Genomic DNA, 23,336 nt, shown 5'->3' with positions numbered 1-23,336 from the left:
TCAATTTGGTTATCTTAATATTTTAAACCACCTTAGATGCACTTCTAATTTGATTATTTTTAAGATTTTTAACCACTTTGGACGCACTTCTAATTTGGTTATTCCAATATTTTTAATCACTTTGGATGCACTTCTAATTTGATTATTTTAATATTTCTAAACCCATATTAGATGCACTTCTAATTTGGTTATTCTAATGTTTTAAACTACTTTGGATGCACTTCCAATTTGGTTATTTTAATATTTCAAATCACTTTATATACATTTCTAATTCGATTAATTTTATATTTTAAAATCACTTTGCATATATTTCTAATTTGGTTATTCTAAAATTATTGAAAACATCTTTTTATATTCATAATTCAGGTTTTACAAAATATAACACTAAAATTAAAATCTTTTCTACTCACAAATATGTCCTATAAAAATGTTCTACTGACGAATGTTTTCTAAAGAACTACGTGATCCCTGATTCTCTATTATTAATTGAGATACGTAGGACCGATGTCAATCCTTGTCAGGTTCACTTTCCAAAAATCCAAAATATTTCAAAAGTATTTTCTAAATAGTCTTTTTGTCTAGAACTACGTGGTCCCTGATTTTCCATTTTAATTGGAAATACGTAGGACTGAGGTTAATTCTCGTCGGGCCCAAAAGTTAAAATATGTATTTTTGTTTCTTTTATACACTTTTAGTTTTATTTTTGGGGAAAATAAACATTTATAAAAATCACATTTATTTTGCATATTTGATTAAAGGTACCGTCTTAGGATGAACGTTGTAGGGTGCTAATACCTTCCCTACATGTAACCAATTCCCGAACCCAAAATCTGATTTTCACGGACCAATTCTTATTTTATGGTTTTTCCATAGTTTTCCACAATAAACTATGGTGACGACTCCAAACTCTGTTTTTCAACTATTTATCCCTTAGTCACCGTCCCGTCGTGATTTAGATTGCGACAAATGGCGACTCCACTGGGACTTGTTAGAGAGTTAAGCCAGTTAATTAAATATGCAGAATTAATGTTTTTTTAATGCTTATTTCCCCCTTGTTTTTTGATTTGTGTGTTTTGTTGCATATTTGTATATTTTTTTTCGTAATCATTCTTGCTAGATATTGAACTATGGGATCGAAGAAATTGTTCTATATTTATATGTGATTTTTTGGCTATTTTGCACTCTCCCTTCACACACACACCTTGTGCATATAATGAGTGAGGCCCTATACCCGGGTCTGAGTACAACTTAGAATTAGAGGGGTTGTGTAGCAATGTCACTTGGGATGCACTTCCTATTTGGCTATTGTGAGAACCCCAACTAGAGTCTGTTCTCTTTATTTGTGTTTCCACACTGAGTTGATTACTCAATCCTTGTCGGAAATACTGTGAAGGGAATCATAGCTCTAGTGACCTTGATCTTAAGTTTAGGAAACGATCCGTGTGAGTGCATGTAATTTACCTTAGACTTTTAAGTGTCAAACCTCTATTAAGGCACGAAAGGGAGATAATTGATTCATTCATCATTCACCTTTTTTTTTTCGTATTGATATTTGCAACTTTCACCCAACCCATCATTTAGACTTGTTAGTTAATTGCATATCATGCATAACATACAGATAAGTGTACGATGTCTTTCGCCAACACATCATTTAGACTTGTCAGTTAACTGCATATGATGCATGACATACTAATAAGTACATCACATCTTTCATCAACATATCATATGGATAAACATCTCTTAAGGCATAAACATGCATTATGATCCATTGCATCAAATAATTTCACATCAAGCCTATTAATAAGCGCGTATCATTTAGGTTGTCAATTGATTACATATCATATGTAGCATTTTTAGAGAACACATAACTTTTTCACCATCATATCATGTGAATAAATGTCTCTTGAGGCATAAACATACACTGCATTCCATTAGATAAGTTAATGACATATCATGCATAACATATTGATAAGTGCACAACATCTTTCATTAGAATAACATTTAGGCTTGTTAGTTATTTGCATATCATTCATGGTGTTTCTTTAATTAGGATCACATCATCATAATATTGGAATAAGTACCCTCTAAGGCATAAACATACATTGCATTCACATATAATCTTCATTCATTATATTGTGTACATATCTTCAAATGCATAGCATACATCCTCATGTCATCCTGCATAATGTATCGCATTCATTCACATGTTGCTTACATAATACATATCATTCATTCATATGTCGTGGTTGTCTACAAATTCATTATAACATCTTGCGTGATCATACCTTACATAACATGCATGCATATGTTGTTACAGACACATATATATGTGATTTTTCAATCATATATTGCATTTTCATATCACTATATTTAACACATAACATGCATCAACATAAAATTTTGAAGAAAGAAAGAAAATAAAAATAAAGTTACTTTGTAATAAATTGTTTCCCATTTAGTTCACATTGAGACTCTTAGAATCTTTCTTGGAGGAAGTGAAAAGTAAAACATTCTTTGATCAAATTAGTTAATTGAAAAAAAATTAATGATTCTGATATCACTACTTTTGAAGCATTCGCCTAATGTGCATGACATAAAGTTGTTCAAATTCATTCCTTTTTCCATCCTTTTTTACCATGGCCTTGTTTGCAATGTTCATGAAGAATTATCATGGAATGGAGGCACTCTTGTACAATGAATGGAAGCAAATCTCAGAAAAACAAAAAAACAAAAAAAAGATGAAAGAAAAGTCTTTATACCGAAAACCCTTTTGGGCGGTCTAAGAAAAATTAAAAAAAAAAATCAACAAAAACTAGGGGCAAGTTGTCGCATGAATAAAACTCTTTTCCCGAGCATTAAAACTTTTGAAAGTAAAACAATCACAATTTAAAATGATGTGTGGGCATTTTTTTTCTTCTTTTTTCCTTCCCAAAAAAAAATAATAATAAAATCTCAAACACACTTTTGCACCTGAAGGCCAATCTAAACTCTCAAACTAGGGGCAACTTTTGAAGTCCTCATCTTTTTTTAAGCTCTTCATGTCGTCAAACACATCTTGTATCCTAAAACCAATTCAAAACTTTCAAACTGGGGCACCTCAGAACTTTTCAAGGATTAAAAAATTGTTCAGTTAAATAAAAACACAATGATGACACCTCAAGAAGACTTAAAGATGGAAACAATTGGAAAGTAAATGGAAATTGCGACTTACGGGGTTCAAGACTTAAGTAATTGAAAACATAAGTCGATTAGAATAAGAACTAAATAGAGATGAATGAAGAAGGTTCTGAGATTAGTAAGGCGGAGTTGTCACTTGAAACTCACACTCAAGATAAAACTCAGAAAAAGAAAAGACATCCATTCTCTCACAATTTTGCCAAAGTTTTATCACTATTCAAATTGTGTTTAATAAGAAAAGAAGTTTGGAAAGCAAGAAACAAGAAAGAAATAAAGGTAGAATAATGTCAATCAACATATGCTTTTCATGCTTAAGGAGGAGAGGCAAACATATTCATTATAGAACTAACATACTCCTCTCTTATCTTTTCTCTCCAAGTTAGGCTTCACAATAAAGAAGCACCATCCCCTATAATCCACGACCACCACTCCAATTGTTAGGAATCACACAATAAGAATATAATCTCTTCAGCATAAGCACACCCATAGATAATAGTAGAATTATAAGTAAAAGCACATAAGAAAATTTAATGTGGTTTAACACATCAATGTCTACATCTATGAATAGTCAAGAAAAAGTATTTGATAACGCTGTCGTTGACGCGTTCAAATTAATACTACTTATCTATAACAACTTCAGTATTGTTAAGAAAGTAGTCAACAAAATAGTAAGGGTAAAGTAACCCAAAGTCGTCTCCCAACGAACACAGAATTGATTTTTTAACAAATTAGTTCTTATAAAACTATACAAAGCGGTTAGTCAAACAAAATAAAAAATATAGGGGATTCAGATAAACAAAGATAGAAATAAAATTTAAAAGATAAAAAGAAATAAAAACAATAGAAAAGAAAATAGATTGATTCCATTGCTTTTTCAAAATAGATTCATCATCGGTTATCTAAAGATTATTGCTCAATTAATTATTGTTGTAGATTTGCAAATTAATCAATGTAAAGTCTCAATTAATTTGTTGGCGTTCTCACTTTTAACCAAAGTACAGTCTCAATTAAAAGTGAGAACTTTTAGATTATCCATAGTAAATTCAATCAAAGTACAGTCTCAATCAAATTTTACTATGCCTAATCATGTCTATTCTTTTATCTCCTCACCAAATAAAAAGCTTAATTAATCAAAGTAAAGTCTCGATTAATTTTCATTAGAGTAAATACCTTTAACCAAAGTAAAGTCTCAATTATTGGTAAAAACTCATTTAATCACATGAAAGTTTCTAAATAAAATCAAAGTAAAGTCTCAATTAAATTTAAAAACCCTTGAACTCATATGATCAACATGCATATAGATTTAAAATCATTACTTTTTACGAGATTCAAAGATAAAAGACATAGATGAATTAAAACCTCAACAATAATAAAAAGAACAAAGAAATTAATTCATTCTAACCTCAAAATCCATAATGAAATTACAATGGAATCAACCCAAGAAGTTTAGCAATCCATGGAATACAAAATAAAAAGAAGAATAGAGAGAAGAAAAGAGAGAGAAAGGAAACGAAATTAGGCACCCCTAAGGGTTCCAAAACTCCGAAGTCCCGAGCTTGTTTTCTACTTCTCCCTTGGTCTCTTTATATAGGAATTGGACTGGGCTTTTCTGTTGCTAAAATCTCTCAAATATCTTTTGAAATAAAGATAAATATAAATATTAAAAAATACTTGGAGAGATATAGACTATTTGACAAATATAATTGGTTGATAATATCAATATCTAATATAATTAAATTAATTAATTACTTAAAGATATATGATAAATTATCACCAATTAATATTTGTATTAATTTTCCAAATCAACCCTTTGCAATCTCCTTAAATTATCTTCTAAATAATCCAATATCTTCAAGATATATTTGTTTGTTGTGGAACTAAAAAGATTCAAGAAGATCTTGTCATATTTAAAAAGATTTGGTAGTTATTATCTTTTAATATTTTATGATATAATTAAATAAGATAATTATTTAAAAATATCAAATAAAATATCTAAAGATATATTTTCCCAAATTATCTTCTATCATAAAGATAAAGAAAACCGCAAGGTCCAATTTTTCTTTCCTCTCTTCTAGGTTTAGTCAAACTTCTTCACTTTTTCAAGCTTTTCTTGCCGTCTTCATGTAATGCTTGGCCTGAATTTTTGTGTTTTTGATAATTTCTTATTCTTTGATTTATCTTTAAGGTGTCATGAAGCTTTAATCAATTTATTTCCACACCTCTAAATGAGCTTAAAACTTAACTTCAGCTGCATCAACAAACGTTAAAATATCCAAAAATAATTTATGCAGCTAAAAATCACTTTTTAAGACATTTTTATCACACAAGCTCAAACAACCTAATTATCAAAATTATCAATTAAATCACTCTTTAGGTACACAAATTCAATTAAATACCCAGAATTAAACATTAAATGAGGGCAAAAATACGTACTCATCATACCCACACACTTATCCTTTTGCACTCCTGGGCAAAATCAAACAATTTCAAAACTTAATATGAGGTATTTTATTTCACATCAACATTGGATCAAAGGAATGAACATCACTGGAGACAAATCAATACTCTAGAGATCAAATTATCATGTATATACAAACAGAAATGTTCTATTTTTCACACATAAGTTAATCTTTTGAATTCACAAGACAATCAATTATGAAAGAAAGCACTCAAGTTAAATGTGTATTTTCTCACCAAAATTCTCTCAAGTGTTTTGGCTTGTGTTTTCACTCAAAATACTCATGTAAGTAAACTCTCATAATACTTAACAAGACTCTAATATTCACAAACTTTCAGAAAATATGCATTCAAAGATCATGAGGACTTTTCACAGGTTATAATGGGGCTAAGGCAAAGGTAGGAAAAATTTTAAGATTTTTGGGTTTTTGAAATTAAAATATAGAAAGAATAATGGAGCATAATTTCAAAAACAACTCTTTTTCGTTTATTGCTTTGTTGCTCTCTCTTTTTTTAGAAAGCAATTATTTCAACACTTTTTCATCAACAATTTTTCCTTTTGCCATTTTTATTAATTTGTGGGTGAGGTACTCACCCACACACTTTATTCCTCAACCATTCCTGAACATAATCCATTAGCTCCTTCTTTCTTCCTAAGGTAGAATATGGTCTTTTTCTTTTCAAGGTTATGCAATAGGCTTAAAACAAGAAAAAAAGGTTTAAAGCTCAAAGGGGCTACCAATGGATTAATATCAAGGTGGGCTTATTTGGCCAAGTAGCTAAAAATAAGAAATGCCTCAGTCATATCAAATCATGCATATTCACCTAAGATGCAAAACAAAAGACTCAAGCTAAACATTTGAGTATAAACAAACATGAGCAAGTCACTCAAGAAAAAAATAGGAATAACATATGGCAGTTCATCCTTTACATTAAGGCTCAAGACTCACAAGGTCAAATTCTTTCACAAAAGATTTAATCAAGAAATTCTCAAATCAACTCAATTAGCAAATCATAGAAACAGTCCACTCATACCAACATGACTTTTATTTTTCTAGAATTATGATCATCCCAATTATTGAATCAAATCCCAAAATCCAATGTCAATATGTTTTATTGAAAGCAGGGAAATATTTTTGGTGGATTTCTTATGAGACATATTGTTTAAAAGTTTCACTTAGTAAAAAGTTAATACTTTCACAATTTTCTCAAAAAGAAATCACAATTTTTTTTCTTTTTAAAATGAAAATAAAAACAAAACAAAAATTGAAAAACACAAAAAAAGAAAAATTCTACCTACAGTTTGTCTCCCCCACACTTATTTAAAAAAAAAAAAATGGTACTCATCAGTATTACTGCTCAACATGCAATTTTTTTTGAAAAAATTGCAAACTTTCATAAACTTCTTTGTGAACAAAATTGTAAACCAACCTTCTTGTGCAATCTCGTATAATCTTTTGTGAACTAAAATGAAAACCTTCCTTGTGCAATCTTTCCTGCCAAATTACAAATCCTCTAATGACACATTTATCCAAGTTTCCCATACATTAAGTTGGAGTGACAACTTTAAACAATTCTTGTTATGTTGTTTTATTTATCATATGATTTCATATAAAACTTTAGTAAATACTCACTTCAGAATCAACACTAATACGACTGACATATAGTCAAAAGCTTTAAGTAGTTGTTTTCTCTATTTGAAAAAATTCATTAAAAATATTATATATATATATATATATATATATATATAAAATATGTTCAATTTAATAAATTTCTTTTATCATATATCATTTTCTTTTATTTTTTAATATCCCAAAAGAAGCTCGCCCCTATCACTAATGCCAAAATGGCTGCTTACGAACGAGTAACGTGTTCTATATTTTTGAAACCAATTTTTTGCCACAAACTTTTGTTATAGTTATTATATTTTTATATATTATATGTTACGTTTTTTTATGATATATTATCTTATTTTTATAAAAAAAAATTATTCTTGCAATCTTCAAATTTTTGAGTTATCATGATCATCACCCTTATTGATATCCACTAGCATCTTATTTTAAGAAAAAAAGAGGTTAATTTAAATCCACCAAAAAGTCTTTGGTGTGTGTGTGTTTGTTTTTAAGCCTAATAGTTAACATTTTTCATATTTTTAAAAATCTTCTTAATTAACTTCATAAATAGATTTGTCTAATCAATCTATCGACAAACTTGTTTGATATGTGTTGTTATACTTTAGTGTATTAACACACTCATTTAATTTGTATTGTTAGACTCTTCTAATCATTATATTGACAGACTTATCTAAATGTGTATAGACTTGTCTAATTAGATAATCGATGAAAATCAAATTAAGAATGATGAAATTGTTAGATACAAAGCACAATTGGTTGCTCAAGGTTATTCACAAAACCTTGTATTGATTTGTGAAAAAACATATTCACTAGTATTGGATGCAACAACATTACAATATTCAATTATCCTAGTTGGACAACAAGGTTTGCATTTACATCTAATGGATGATGTTACAACCTATTTGTACGGTTCTTTTGAGAATCATATTTATATGAAAATCCCTGAAGGATTTCATTTGCCCAACAAGAAAAATTCTAAAGAGAGATATTCAATAAAATTGAACATGCTCTTTTATTGATTAAAGCAATCAGGACATGTGTGGCATAATTGTCTTATTGAATACTTATTAAAAGAAGGATATAGAAATGATCCTATTTGTTCTTGTATTTATATGAAAAGATCTAAAAATGAATTTGCCATAACTATTGTTTATGTAGATGACAAAAACATCGTTGGAACTCTTAATGAGCTCACAAATGCAATTGATTACTCAAAGAAATAATTTAACATGAATGATCTTTGAAGGGCAAACTTTTATTTGAAATTAGATATTGAGTATTTAAATAAAGGTGTTTTTATACGTCAAGAGGCTTATATAATTAAGGTGCTTAAAATATTTTAAATGGACAAGTCATGTCCATTATGCACTCCAATAGTTGTGAGGTCGTTAGATGTTGATAAAAACTCTTCTTAGACCTCAAGAAAATGATGAAGATCTTCTTGGTCCAGAAGCACCATATCTTAGTGGCATAGAAACACTAATGTATCTTGCTAATTATACTCGATCTAATATTGCATTTGCTGTAAATTTGTTAAGTAATATATAGTTCTTCAACTACAAGAAGAAAATGGTTTGGAGTAAAACATTTACTTTGTTAATTTAAGGGTACTACGAATATGAGCTTATTCCATTCAAATGATTCAGATTCAGACCAATGGGTTATGTATATGCATGTTATTTTACATATTCTCACAATGTCACAATGGTTGATTACAAACAACATGTTTATTCACATGTGGTAGCACAATGGTTTCATGAAAGTATATGAAACAAACCATAGTAGAAACATCGTCTAATCATGTTTGGTTAAGGTTTATAATTCAACATGTGCAAGAAACTTGTGACTATCCCTGACAAAGATGAAATCAACAACCATATATAAAGACAATAGTGTATTGTTTAATTGAAAGGATGATATAGATATCCAAAAATTCATTCATGTGAAAATATGTCAGGTCTATTTATGAAGTTTTTGCCAAGAAGAACTTTTGAGCAAATGATTCACAAGTTCGGACTCCGTCACCTTAATGATGTAAGTTTACATGAAGGGGAGAAATAGAATATGTGATGAACAATATTGTATTAAAGAATACAGAATGTTGTACTCTTTTCCTTTCACTAGTTTGTTTTTATCCCAAAGGGTTTTTCCTAGTAAGGTTTTTACGAGGCACATTCTTTTATCAATGGAAACTCAATGGGGAGTGTTATGAATTAATGATTGTCCATTGATTTGATACATTTACTCATATGATTGATACTCATATGATTCATTACTCTTTATGTAAAGATGTAAATATTTGTATTAACTAAGTTGATTTGTTTCCTTTATGGATTACATGTTGTATCTATAAATAAGACTCTTCCTATCAATAATAATACACAGATGACTTGCTCCTTATTCTCTCATTCTCTATTTTTTATTGTTTCTTCACTCCTCTATTATATATTATTCTCTCTGTTATTCGCTTTGTTTTATAACATAATTTTATATATTTGAATTGTTGAATTTTATATATTTGAAAATGTTAAAGACATTTATATTCTGTAAATACTCTTTATAAATTCTAACAAAGAATTATCACATGTAGAAAAAAAAATATACCTTTCAAAAGTTCCTCAAACTAGTACGACTTTCGTTAGAAATTGCAGTCAAAAGAACTTTCAATACAATCTATCTTTCTGTAACCTTGTTACTGTTTTCTTCAATTTTCTCCAGGAAAATAAAAGAAAAGAAAACAAATGAAACCTATCCTTTTGTCACCTTGCCACTGTTTTCTTTAATTTTTCTTAAAAAATAAAAGGAATTTGATGAGTTGGCTATTTTAAAGGAATCACATAATTTACAACATACAATGTAGGTCACGTTTATAACAAATTCAATGATGATTTGCTTAATTCTTAAAAAAATATGAAACTAACTTTTATTTATTAAAAATATAAATAAATAATAAAAAAAATAATAGTCCTAAACAACTAAAACACTTTTTTTTTTTAAATTACAAACACCAAGTTTCGTTCTCAAAATTTCAAACTTGTTTGTTAGTAGAGACTTAAGGAATATATCAACTAAATGTCTTGTAATAAATAAGAGCTACATCACTGTTCCTTTGCAATTCTCTGAACAAGGATAGCTTAATATTTACATATAACATAAAAAGATAAATTGTCATTAGGTCCATGTTTTGTTATTAAGTGTATGTGTGATGTGTTAAGTTTTTTATGATGACCATAATAGCATGACAATGACTAATATGACATGTATGTGGTAATCTGAAAATATTAATTTGTTGTCTTGATAGTCGACTAAACTACTAATCTAGTTAACTAGGTTAGTTCTGGTACTTAGCTTTGGGCCTTGTCATAATGTAGTTGACTAGCCAACTAATGTAGTTAAAATAAAAACAGAATTTGCACCTTCAGAACAGAGAGTTTTTTCAACCAGAAAGAAAGTGAAAAGAGAGATTGAAATCTTCTTGGAGAATATACTGCAGTAAAGGCTTATGTGTTCATCAAGATTGATCATCAAGATCAAGTGAAGAGAGTGTAATATTGACACTAAAACAACGTACAAAATCAAATGTTATTGTTTCATTACTGTCACTGTTTTGTATCAAACTCTGTATGAATTTTTGTAACAGTTTCTTATAGGTTCTTGGATCTGAAATTTTGTGTGTTATCACTGTGATTGTGGTAATTATGTGTAATTGTTTGGAGCATTACAGTTTGCACTATTCTTGAGTGGATGTCATCAAGAAAGTGTGGTTTTAGTGTTTAGGAATTACATAGGTTTTTCTTGTATTCCTTCTCTTGTTGATATAGTGAAATTTCTAGTGAGGAAAACTAGAGACTTCATTTGAATCGAATCAGTATAAACTTTGATGTCTCTTGTGCTCTCTTTCATTCTCTTTTAATTTTTTCTAGGTATAAAGGTTGAACAATATGCATTCTTAAACTCCTTTTGTCAATTGGTTAAAGATTTCATAAAAACTGTTTTTCAAGTTTAAGAACAATTCAAAAGTTTGAAAAATCAATTCACCCCCCTCTTGGTTATGAAATATTGGTGCATCAAATCTAACATCATGTTTTAAAACAAATCAACATTGATGATATTGACTAACAAATACATAAATGGTACTCTATGACTTGATTATGGCGATGCGAGACTGAAGTGTACAAGTAGAAATTTAACTTCTTTGAGAAGCAAAATTCATTTTAATTATTTTCTTCTTATAATTAATTATTTATAATAAAATTTATAATCGTGGGTAGGTAACCGATACTAAAAATTGATTTTCTACAAATATAATTTCATGAGAGGAAGTAAAAGTTATTTCTAACCTAAAGAAAAGAGAAACCTAAATAGGGAGGAGAAGAAGAAGGAAGAGAGACGATAGTTATTTAAAATTCTGACAAGAATTGTGAAAAACGAAATTGTCTATTTCTTCGAGTCTTATTATCTTGAGGGTGAGTTTTAAGTAGGGACTACTCTCGTTTTAGAGTCTTCTTCCAAGGGTCATGGTAGAAACCATCTCAACATCAACTGAGGCCTATCTATTTACTTTCCAATTATTTCCTTCCTTGAATCTTCTTCCAAGTGTTGTTGAACAATGCAATTCACATTTGAAACATACTGAATAACATACAATCTATTTTAGTTTATATATATATATATATATATATTGGAGTTTTTATTTGAATGGACCTATACTAAGAAAGCTAGGACTAGTATGGAGATGCAACTTTCTAGCGCAAACTATTTGTAAACACCCAATTTTGTTCGGGTAATCAAAAATTATTTCTAAAAATAAAAAAGGGAAAGATCTTGAAAAGTGAAAAATATTTTAAAAAGCTAAAAAAATAATGAAGGTATATTTTGTTTGATCTCTTTGAAATATTATGTACACATTCATAATTTTGATCATGTTTTATCTAAGCATCCTTTCAATCAAAATATTTGTCTAATTAAATTAGAAGTTAAAAAATTTAATTTTAAATTTTATTAATCTTTTTGTTTTTTATAGAGATCCCATCATTTCCTTCCCCTCTTTTTTCAAATGAACTAAGAGCTAACTTCTGCTATTGACACCTCCTTTGTTACTTTTCAACCTATTTATAAATGAGCTAATAACCCATGTTTCTACATTCACACTCCCTATTTTTTCTTTTTTTACCCACCTAAAATCCCTCAACTCAGAAGCTGCCATGTGTCCCTCTTTTTTGTTCTCCTTATCAGTTATCCCTTAACTTACATACCCATCTTTAATTTATCTTCTTCTATTACACCCACCTTTCCTCTCTTTCTTCCAACTAATTCACTTTTCTCACTAACAAACCCATTCACTTTTCCACTCAATCACTTCACTCTCTTTCCCAATGCCACTTTTTCTTACACACATCACAACCGCACCCTCACATTCAGGCTGCAGACATCCTTCCACACTTCCATTGTTTTGATACATCACCATTCATTTATTACTCATGAACTCATGACCCATGGACAGATACAGTGACAAGGTTTGCATCCAAGATAACAACCTTCATTAAAATGGACAGGGAGGACCACGGAGAAGGGGGATCATGATCTTTTTTCTTTGAAGAAAAAAACTCTACTCTAGGAGGAGGGAGAGATACCAAAATAATACCAAGAACACCATCTCCACCGTACACATAGAAGACTCCATCATCCTCCCCATAACACTCATTATCACCATAATTATCTCTATGTTTTTTACCTATCTTTCTCCGATAACCAAAACACACTCAGAACACACTCTTCTGATATATTTCTTCTTCCCCTCCGTTAACAAGGACACTGTAAGGCCCATTAAAATTGGCTTAATACTTTCTGCCCTAAAGTAAAGGGCTGCCCCTTGTAAATGGGCCTAGGGCTGGCCCAAGTGATAAAACCCAACCCTAATCCGCCCTAACCCACTGACTTCCATTCTTTCACAGAAACGTAGCCGTCGCCCTCCGCTGCCCAAAAGAGCTTTGCTAGGGTTCGCTTCTTCCTCTCGAACAAGTTGGCTCAAGCTCAGTTTTTGTTTTCTGCTCCATGTAAGTGATCCCCAATCTCATGCCTTTTCCACGTAAGAGCTCTTTTCTGTATTCTTTCACTTAAGGTTCCATAATAACGTGATTTTGCTACTGTTCCGCCGTTTCGCCAGTTTTCTAGTCCATCTCTCAAGCTACTGTGCTCCGTGGTCCAGTGTCAAAGCCTCATGTAACCCCTTTCCAGGTACGAGAAGTTAGGGTTTTGCGAAATAATTGATATCCATGATTTTATGAAATGTACGTGTGATTTGATGATCTGTATGCTGCCTTGAGTGTGTGGAATGTGCTATTGAACTGTTTAGATGTGTTTCTCGTCTGTTACGCGCATGAGCAGTGGGCGAGGATTGATAATCTCGCCCAAGCGAGCTGTCTCGCTCAAGCAAGATGAGCTGAGGCTCGCCCAGGAATTCTCGCGCGAGGGGTCGCCCAGGCGACCAGCTCTATTTATTTGAGCGAGCATCTCGCCCAGGCGAGGAGGGTCTCGCCTAAGCGAGACAGTGCAGAGGCCACTGTTCCAGGATTTCGAGCTCTCGCCTAGGCGATGAGGTCTCGCCTGAGCGAGAGTCTCTCTCGCCCGAGCGAGACTTGTTTGCTTGAGCGAGGGGCTGGGCGAGGGTGCTGTCTAATTTGGCATTCCTTTCCATTTTGGATGGTTGGCATGCGATTAATAAGATTGTTGTATGATGGTATGATGGGTTTGAATATATATATGTTGAGGGGAGGATCATATGTGATGATGGGTGAGAGTGACATGATCTTACGTGAATATTTCAAGAGTGGTTAGATATGTATGTGATCAAAAATCGGGCATGAACAACGATGAACCTTGATGATTGGTAATTCTGTGGCATGATATTGATATGAGGGGAGATGTTTCCTCTAGGTTGGTGATACGAGCTGGTACTGATTGACATGTGATATACGAGGGATGTTGGTATGAATCTTCCATGCATGGTATATGTGATTATTTCCTGGCTGATTTTATATGTCGGTAAGTGGTTAGTACGTAAACCCTTGGAGTCTCTAGGTGAGACTTCGGGGTCGTGCTTTAGTGGTCGGGACGTAATTCCATGTCCCCTATTAGTGGGTGTCTATATGGTGGCCCCCCATCTGTATAACTAGGTAAGGATTCAAGGTAAGGTTGCATCCTGACACTCTAAGGAGTCAGTTAGTCTCACCTAGAGCGGACTGACTCCTATGGTGAGAGTAGTAAGAGGCCCGAAATTCATTAAGGGCTAACCTTGTGGTGAGGGAAAATTGATCCATCGTAACACTTGTGACACATAGCTCGGGGGTGAGCAGCTCGGGGGTGAGCAGAGGTATCCACCACAAGTGCAAGCATCCACTGAATCCGACAAAGTTATATGTATCCGGTTGAGTCGAGTCGATTCGTAGTGTATTGTTTGGAAGGTCGTAATATGCTTGTGTGACGTATGTATGATGGACTGTGAATATGTATCTGACTTCATTGATGAAATGATTTTATGCTCTAGCTTACCCTACTTTTGTTGTTGTGTGTTCCTGCTGTGTGGTACTCTCTTTTGCGATGATCATCAACTTGTTGGTGTGAGCAGAGACGAGGAACACCCGTGCACAACAGGGAGGTGGTAATTCCGCTACATAGTCCGCGTGGATTGGACTTTAGTTTCCTTTGGGCTTTTCTTTAGGGCTATGGCCAATGTATTCGTTGTTCTTGGATTTGTATACTTTTAGTCAAACCGTTATCCTATTTTTGTTGGCATCATGGTGTGCCTAGTTTTATTGGGGTGGTGTTAAGAACCCCAGGACTGCGTTGTTATACTATTTTATGTGTGGCGTTTCTTTTAATTACGCATATTAATTAAATGGGACGTTACATTTATTGTATAAGAACGGTCATTCCTTAGGTCTGTGGACTTGGACTGTCCGCTTAGCTTTCTCTGTGTGTCTTTGAGTGTTTGGTTAAAATCCTATCTTACCGAGTCTAACCAAGTGATTTTCTCTATTCTAGTGAGCTATGGCACCTCACCGTAGGAACACTCAATCCTCCCAGGGCGATGCACCGGACATCGCTAGAGCTATAGAAGCCATGGTAGTGGCTATGGCGCAGCAGAGTGCTGCGATGATGCAGCAGCATGAGGCATCCATGCAGCGACAGGCGGCATCGCTTCAGCAGCAACAGGTAGTGATGCAGTAGATGGAGGCTGCGAGAGTAGCTGTTGAGGATGCTCATCGGCAGCATATAGAGGCCCTCCGCCAATTGGAGGAGAATAGGGTGGTTGCCCCTGTGTTTGGTCTTGAACCTCGACCTACAGTCAGGGAGTGAAGCTTGGAGCACTTTCTGAAGCACCACCCGGCGAAGTTTGATGGAAAGACTAGTCGTGACGCTGCAGACCAATGGCTGAAGGACCTAGAGCACATCTATGATGCAAAGATGTGCCCCGTAGAGAACAGGTTGCCAGTTTAAGTATATATGCTCACGGGGGAGGCGGAGCATTAGTGGATCAACACCAAATCTATCCTTGAGGAGAGGGATGAGCGAGTGACATGGGAGGCTTTCAGAGAGAGATTCCTCTTCGAGTATTTTCCAGACAGTATCCGATACGCCAGGGAGGTAGAATTCCTCCAGTTGACTTAGGGCGGAAAGACCGTGACGGAGTATGTTGAGAGGTTCAAGCACCTCAACCGCTTTTATACTCTACCGCTTGATGAGGAGTGGAGATGCCGTAAGTTCGAGAATGGCGTCCGCGGTGATATCCGCTTGATGGTGGCTCCTTTGTCCATCAAGGATTTTGCCGCTCTGGTGGAGAAGGCCAGGGTGATGGAGAAGATGAAACGCGAGGTGGAAGGTCAGCGCCCACAACAGCCATAATCGCCTCAGAGGATTGGTGGACCATCTGGGCCAAAGCCCAGACACGAGGAGCGGAGGAGGCCATATGATAGACCCCACCATCAGCCTCACGGGTCTAGGAGCTTTTCTCCTCAGTAGGGTCGAGTTTAGTGTTACATATGTGGAGGACCCCACCTGAGGAGCGCTTGTCCATGTATGGAGGGTTACCGCAGGTGCAACAACTGTGGCAAGGAAGACCACTTTGGGAAGGACTGTCCCAACCTTGCCAGGGCAGCAACACGCCCTCCGGTTCAGACTCCCCATCAGCATCACAAGAGGGACAAAGGCAACAGGCCTCAGGCGACCGGCAGGGTGTATGCTATGTTAGGAGCTGAGGCATCAGGCTCAGGTAACTTGGTTATGGGTAGTTGCATGATAGTTGGTACTTCTTGTTGTGTGTTGTATGATTCTGGAGTGACACACTCCTTTGTGTCAAATACATGTATGGAACGGTTAGATGTGTCGGTGCGTGACCTGCAGTGTGAACTTGCGCTGTCTACTCCGGCGTCGGGTTTATTCAGCACGTCGTCCTTATGTGCTAGGTGTCAGGTGGAGGTAGAGGGACGCAGGTACAGGGTGAACCTAATATGCCTGTCTCTACAAGAGTTGGAGGTGATCTTAGGAATGGATTGACTCTCATCAAATCGCGTTCTAATAGACTACCGAGAGAAGAAGCTGCTTTTTCCCAACACAGCGGAGCCTGAATTGGTATCTTCTCAGGGTGTTATGAAGGAACTCCATGACACCGCGCAGTGTTATATGATCTTCACACATCTAGTGGTGGAGGGAGGAGAGACGACGTCAGTAATACCAGATGTGCAGGATTTTGAGGATGTGTTCCCAGAAGAAGTGTCAGGGTTACTGCCCCGCAGAGAGGTAGAGTTCTCTATTGATCTAGTGTCGGGGACAGGTCCAGTATCGATGGCTCCCTACCGCATGGCTCCAATGGAGTTGGTTGAACTTAAGAAACAGATAGAGGAACTGATGGCGAAACAGTTTATCCGACCCAGTACTTTGCCTTGGGGAGCGCCAGTGCTTTTAGTGAAGAAGAAGGATGGGAGTTCGCGATTGTGTGTGGACTATGGATAATTGAACAAAATGACAATCAAGAATAAGTACCCTCTTCCGAGAATCGACGACTTGATGGATCAGCTACATGGGTCAGCAGTATTCTCGAAGATTGATCTACGGTCTGGATACCACCAAATATTGGTGAAGGACGATGATGTACAGAAGACGGCCTTCAGGTCCAAATATGGCCACTATGAGTATGTGGTTATGCCGTTTGGTGTGACCAACGCTCCGGCGGTGTTCATGAACTACATGAATAGGATCTTCCAGCCTTTCCTAGATAAGTTTGTCGTAGTCTTCATAGACGACATCTTTATCTATTCCAGGACTCAGGAGGAGCATGCAGAACGCTTGAGGTTGGTGCTTAGTGTTTTGAGAGAGAAGCAGTTGTATGCCAAGTTGTCTAAGTGTGAGTTCTGGATGGGTGAGGTTTAGTTTTTGGGGCATGTGATATCCGCCCAGGGAATTGCAATGGACCCAGCGAAGGTCGAGGCAGTGGTAAAGTGGGAAAGTCCTAAGTCGGCCACAGAGATCAGGAGCGTCGTGGGGTTGGCGGGCTACTATAGGAGATTCATAGAGGGATTCTCCAAGATAGTGGCACCCCTGACAGTGCTTACTCGGAAGGACCAACCCTTCACTTGGATAGATAAGTGTTAGGAAAGTTTCCAGGAGCTGAAGAGAAGATTGACTAACGCTCCGATACTAGTGATCCCAGATGTCGGGAAGTTGTTCGAGGTCTACTGTGACGCCTCCCACCTCGGACTTGGTTGTGTATTGATGCAGGAGAAGAAGGCAGTGACGTATGCGTCAAGACAACTTAAGGTGCATGAGCGTAATTACCCCACTCATGACTTGGAGTTAGCGGCCATAGTCTTTGCCTTGAAGCTTTGGAGGCATTATCTTGATGGTGCTCAGTTCCGTGTATTCAGCGATCATAAGAGCCTCAAGTATTTGTTTGACCAGAAGGAGCTGGATGATGAAGGATTGACCCCAACCAAGGATGGAGGCACATGCTTAAGAAGACTAAGCATGTTTAGAAAGGAAGTTCACTAATCTTTCATCCCTTTCATTTGTGTTTGTTATTTTTGATTCCCTAAGTTGACTTAGTTGAATCAACTTTAGTTGACTTGTTGACCTTTGACTAGGTTTGACTTGTTGACTATAGTTGACTTGACTTAAGCCAACATGCTAATCTATGTTTATTTGCTTTGTAGGTTAATTAGGAGTAAGAAAGCAATGCTAGGTGGCGCATGGTGATTGGGGAGCATAAATGATGTGGATGAGAGAGTAAAGCAAAGACATAAAGCATAAAGTAAAAGCCATGAAGCAAGTGTACCTATGTACCTTTGGTCTCCTTTGTTTTTAGCACACTTTGGCCACTTTTTGGAGACATATGAGACACATTCTTTGTCTCCTTTTGTGCTAGAACGAAATTAGCCTTGCACACACCATAGCTAGCTCTTTTGTCTCTCATTTTTTGTAACCTTATTTGACCTAGTTTCTAGAAGCTAGGGTTAGGTTTTTGTAGAGACATCCTTAAAATTTTCAATGAAAATTATGTAAATGATCAAGCACAAGTTGATCTAGTTGTTTTAGGATTTTTGGAGTATGCCAATACTTGGTGGCATAAAGTTTGTAAGAATTATGACCAAGGGCCACCCGCGGCTTCTTGGATGGACATTAAAACTCTTATGCGCGCTAGATTTGTTCCTTCCCATTATAGGAAGGAGACTCTTTTGAAGCTCCAAAGCCTTCAACAAGGGTCCATGTGTGTAGATGAATATTACAAGTTAATGGAGTCCATGCTTCTAAAAGTAGGACTCCAATTTGAAAGTGAAGAGGAAAAGGTAACTAGATTTGTGAGTGGGTTAAGGAGGGACATACAAGATTTAGTAGAGTTATATGAGTACTCCTCTCTTGACAAAGTTTTACATTTGGCCATTAAAGTTGAAACTCAATTGCAAAAGAAAAAAGAGGCCAAGAGGAGTGGTTCATACAATGACTACTATTCTAGTACTTGGAAAGATAAAGAAAGAAAACATGATAAATTACCACTCAAGAGTTCCCAAGACCCACCTCCTAGGACTAATTCATCTAGGCCTTCTAATGAAACTCCTAATTCTTCTCAAGGTATAAGGATAAGTTCTATAAAATGTTTTAAGTGTTTGGGATATGGGCACATAGCTTCAAATTGTCCTACCAAAAGAACCATGGCCTTAAACCTTAAAAGAGAAGTAAAGAGTGAACATTCTTCTCCCCCTTCCCCCAAAAGTACTTCTTCCCACACTTCTTCTTCAAGTGAAAGGATTAAACCCCTTGAAGGTGGATTGTTAATGATAAGACACCAACTAAGACAAGTTTCCAAGGAACTTGACCCTTCTCAAAGACAAAACATTTTTCATTCAAGGTGCCATATCAATGACAAATTATGTCCCCTCCTCATAGATAATGGAAGTTGTGTAAATGTGGCTAGCACAAGGGTTGTGGACAAGCTTGGCTTGAAAACTATCCCTCATGCCAAGCCCTACAAGCTATCATGGCTTAAGAAAGAAGACATTAAAGTAACTCAACAAGTCCTCATTAACTTTTCAATTGGAAATTTTAAAGATGAGGTGTTATGTGATGTTGTGCCTATGGAAGAAACTCATATTTTGTTAGGTAGGCCATGGCAATTTGATAGAAAAGTCTTTTATGATGGCCATGCTAACACCTATGCTTTCTCCTTCCAAGGCAAGAAGTTCACACTCCTACCTCTCTCACCCAATCAAGAAAATGAAGACCAAAATAAAGTGAAAGATAAGAGAAAAGATGAAAAAGAAAAAGAGCAAGTTACCTCCAAAGTGTTACTTGCCTCTAAAAAAAGATTTCCAAAGCAAGATGAACATCAACATTCTTCCTTCTCTTGCAAGGCTCAAAAGGAAGACCCAATGCACAAGCATGAGAAGAAGAGTGGTCTAGAAAAGAGGGATGGCCTAACCAAAGCTAGGGGTAGTACCCTTAGAAAAGATGGAACAAGAGCTCATAAAAGGAAGGCGCAAAACCTCCCCCAAATCAAGTCAAGCTCCATCTACAAAGGCTTCAAGAATTTGTGGTCAAATTCTCTCCAAGGAGGAGAGGATGATGAAGGATTGACCCCAACCAAGGATGGAGGCACATGCTTAAGAAGACTAAGCATGTTTAGAAAGGAAGTTCACTAATCTTTCATCCCTTTCATTTGTGTTTGTTATTTTTGATTCCCTAAGTTGACTTAGTTGAATCAACTTTAGTTGACTTGTTGACCTTTGACTAGGTTTGACTTGTTGACTATAGTTGACTTGACTTAAGCCAACATGCTAATCTATGTTTATTTGCTTTGTAGGTTAATTAGGAGTAAGAAAGCAATGCTAGGTGGCGCATGGTGATTGGAGAGCATAAATGATGTGGATGAGAGAGTAAAGCAAAGACATAAAGCATAAAGTAAAAGCCATAAAGCAAGTGTACCTATGTACCTTTGGTCTCCTTTGTTTTTAGCACACTTTGGCCACTTTTTGGAGACATATGAGACACATTCTTTGTCTCCTTTTGTGCTAGAACGAAATTAGCCTTGCACACACCATAGCTAGCTCTTTTGTTCTCATTTTTTGTAACCTTATTTGACCTAGTTTCTAGAAGCTAGGGTTAGGTTTTTGTAGAGACATCCTTAGGTATCTTTTATTTGCTTAGAGGCCCCTAAACTCTTCTATATAAGGGGTGCTCCTAGACATGTAAAAGGGTTGAACATTTTGAAGTAAAAACACTCTTGTGTCTCAACCATTTGTGAGAGTTTCCTCCCTTGGGAGTGAAACTTTTAAGCCTTATCTTGCATAGCAAGTGGCGGCACACATCCACTCATCTTCAAGGTTGCCATGGCTTCTAGCCTAGCCTTGTAGTGGCGTGCTTCTCACATTTTTACCATTCCTTTCCTTTCCATTTTATGTTTTCTTCTTCCTTTAATTGTTCTTGGTTTTCTATGATTTATGTGCTTTCCATTTCCTTTTTGTTTTGAATCAATCCATCATCTTCTTCTCTTGAGCTTTGTGAAAGGAACCTTCACATCTAGATAGCTTGCTATCTTAATGTCCAGTGGGGATTTCGCTTAGCTCTCTTAGTCAACTCACACCATATTCAATAATCATAAAAAGGAACAAGATAATCCTTCATCACTGAACATGAGGCAGAGAAGATGGATGGAATTCCTGAAGGACTATGACTTTAAGCTCCTATCTCACCCAGGGAAGACGAATGTAGTGGCAGATGCCTTGAGTAGCAAAACAATGCATACTGCGCACCTTATGATTAAAAAGGTGGGACTACTAAAGAAGTTCAGAGACATGAGGCTACAGGTGGAGTTGGGGTCTGAGTTCATTAGGTGTAGTACCCTTACTATATCTTGTGGCTTTCTGCACTTAGTCAGAGAGAGGCAGTTGTTGGATACCAGTTTAAACAAAGTCAGAGAATAACTTGGGTTGGATGAGGTTAGAGACTTTGCCTTGGGTGATGATGGTATACTAAGGTTTCAGGGCAAAATTTGTGTACCTAATGATGTAGAGGTGAAGAAGTTGATCCTTGAGGAAGGACACAAAAGTCATCTTAGCTTGCATCCTAGCATGACTAAGATGTACCAGGACCTCAAGGAGACTTTCTGGTGGCAGGGGATGAAGAAGGACGTGGCACAGTTTGTATCAGCCTGTTTGACCTGTCAGAAGGCAAAGGTCGAACACCAGAGACCTGGCAGGATCCTACAGCCTTTAGAGATACCAGTATGGAAATGGGACAACATCTTTATGGACTTTGTGACCCATCTGCCACGGACTTTAAGAGGACATGACACCATCTGGGTGATAGTGGATCAATTGACCAAGAGTGCCCACTTCTTGGCAATGAACTTGAGGATGTCCATGGCAAAGTTGGCCCAACTGTACGTCAAGGAGATTGTGAGATTACATGGAGTACCTTCGAGCATAGTTTCCGACAAAGACCCACGTTTTACATCCTGGTTCTGGAAAACCTTACAAGAGGCTTTGGGGACCAAGTTGACTATGAGCTCGACCTACCATCCCCAGACTGATGGTCAATCAGAAAGGACCATTAAGTCACTTGATGACTTACTACGGACGTGTATATTAGATCACCTTGGGGCTTGGGATGAGGTGTTGCCCTTGATTGAGTTTACCTACAACAACAGCTTTCATGCAAGCATCGACATGGCACCATACGAGGCTCTTTATGGCAGGAGGTGTAGGACTCCTCTATGTTGATATCATGATGGAGAGGCAGTATTGGTTGGACCCGAATTGTTAGAGCAAACCACTGAGAAAGTGAGGATGGTGAGGAACAAAATGCAGGCTTCTCAGAGTAGGCAGAAGGCCTATGCAGACCGTAGGAGGAGGCCCTTGGAGTTTGCAACTGGCGATCATGTGTTCTTGAGGGTGACCCGAACCACTGGTGTGGGAAAGGCTCTCCGCTCAAGGAAACTTTCTCCTAAATTCCTTGGCCCTTATCAGATCAAGAGGAGGATTGGGCTAGTGGCTTATGAGATAGCTTTACTCCCGCAGTTGGCGAACCTTCATCCGGTGTTTCATGTGTCACAACTGAGGAGGTATGTATTCAATCCGGCCCACGTATTGGAAGTTGAGGATATATAGATTACGGAAGACCTCAGCGTGGAAGTACCACCCATCGCTCTTGAGGATAGCAAGGTGAAGGAACGTCGAGGAAAGACGGTTAGTCTGGTTAAAGTCATCTAGGATCGGAGGACGGTTGACTCGACTTGGTAGTTAGAAGAGGACATGAGAAAATGACATCCACATCTGTTTACCTGGTAAGTCTTTATTTTCGAGGTCGAAAATTTTCTTGTTGGGGAGAATGTAAGGCCCATTAAAATTGGCTTAATACTTTTTGCCCTAAAGTAAAGGGCTGCCCCTTGTAAATGGGCCTAGGGCTAGCCCAAGTGATAAAACCTAACCCTAATCCGCCCTAACCCACTCACTTCCACTCTTTCACAGACATGTAGCTGTCTCCCTCCGCTGCCCAAAAGAGCTCTGCTAGGGTTCGCTT

General features: G+C 36.2%; 1 protein-coding gene across 1 annotated transcript; it reads left to right on the top strand.

The window, feature by feature from the left end:
* The first annotated feature begins 16,346 nt into the window (after window positions 1-16,346).
* On the top strand, window positions 16,347-17,279 carry LOC114180594 (uncharacterized). Its single transcript, XM_028066907.2, has 2 exons — window positions 16,347-16,802; window positions 16,911-17,279. The coding sequence occupies exons 1-2, from the start codon at window positions 16,347-16,349 to the stop codon at window positions 17,277-17,279; spliced, it is 825 nt and encodes a 274-aa protein (XP_027922708.1).
* The last annotated feature ends 6,057 nt before the right edge of the window (window positions 17,280-23,336 follow it).

Source organism: Vigna unguiculata, chromosome 4 (assembly GCF_037176805.1).
Source record: "Vigna unguiculata cultivar grain cowpea cultivar isolate G323 ecotype 2 chromosome 4, ASM3717680v1, whole genome shotgun sequence".
Lineage (NCBI taxonomy): Eukaryota > Viridiplantae > Streptophyta > Magnoliopsida > Fabales > Fabaceae > Vigna > Vigna unguiculata.
Note: the sequence above shows the minus strand (reverse complement) of the source record. Positions and strands in the feature narration are given on the sequence as shown.

What these genes read in the sequence shown, in the direction of transcription:
- LOC114180594 (XM_028066907.2), top strand. Translation starts at nt 16,347, where the DNA reads ATGGAGGGTTACCGCAGGTGCAACAACTGTGGCAAGGAAGACCACTTT. An exon ending in TGTCTCTACAAGAGTTGGAG is followed by an intron (nt 16,803 to 16,910) that starts GTGATCTTAGGA and finishes GTATCTTCTCAG; the next exon opens with GGTGTTATGAAGGAACTCCA.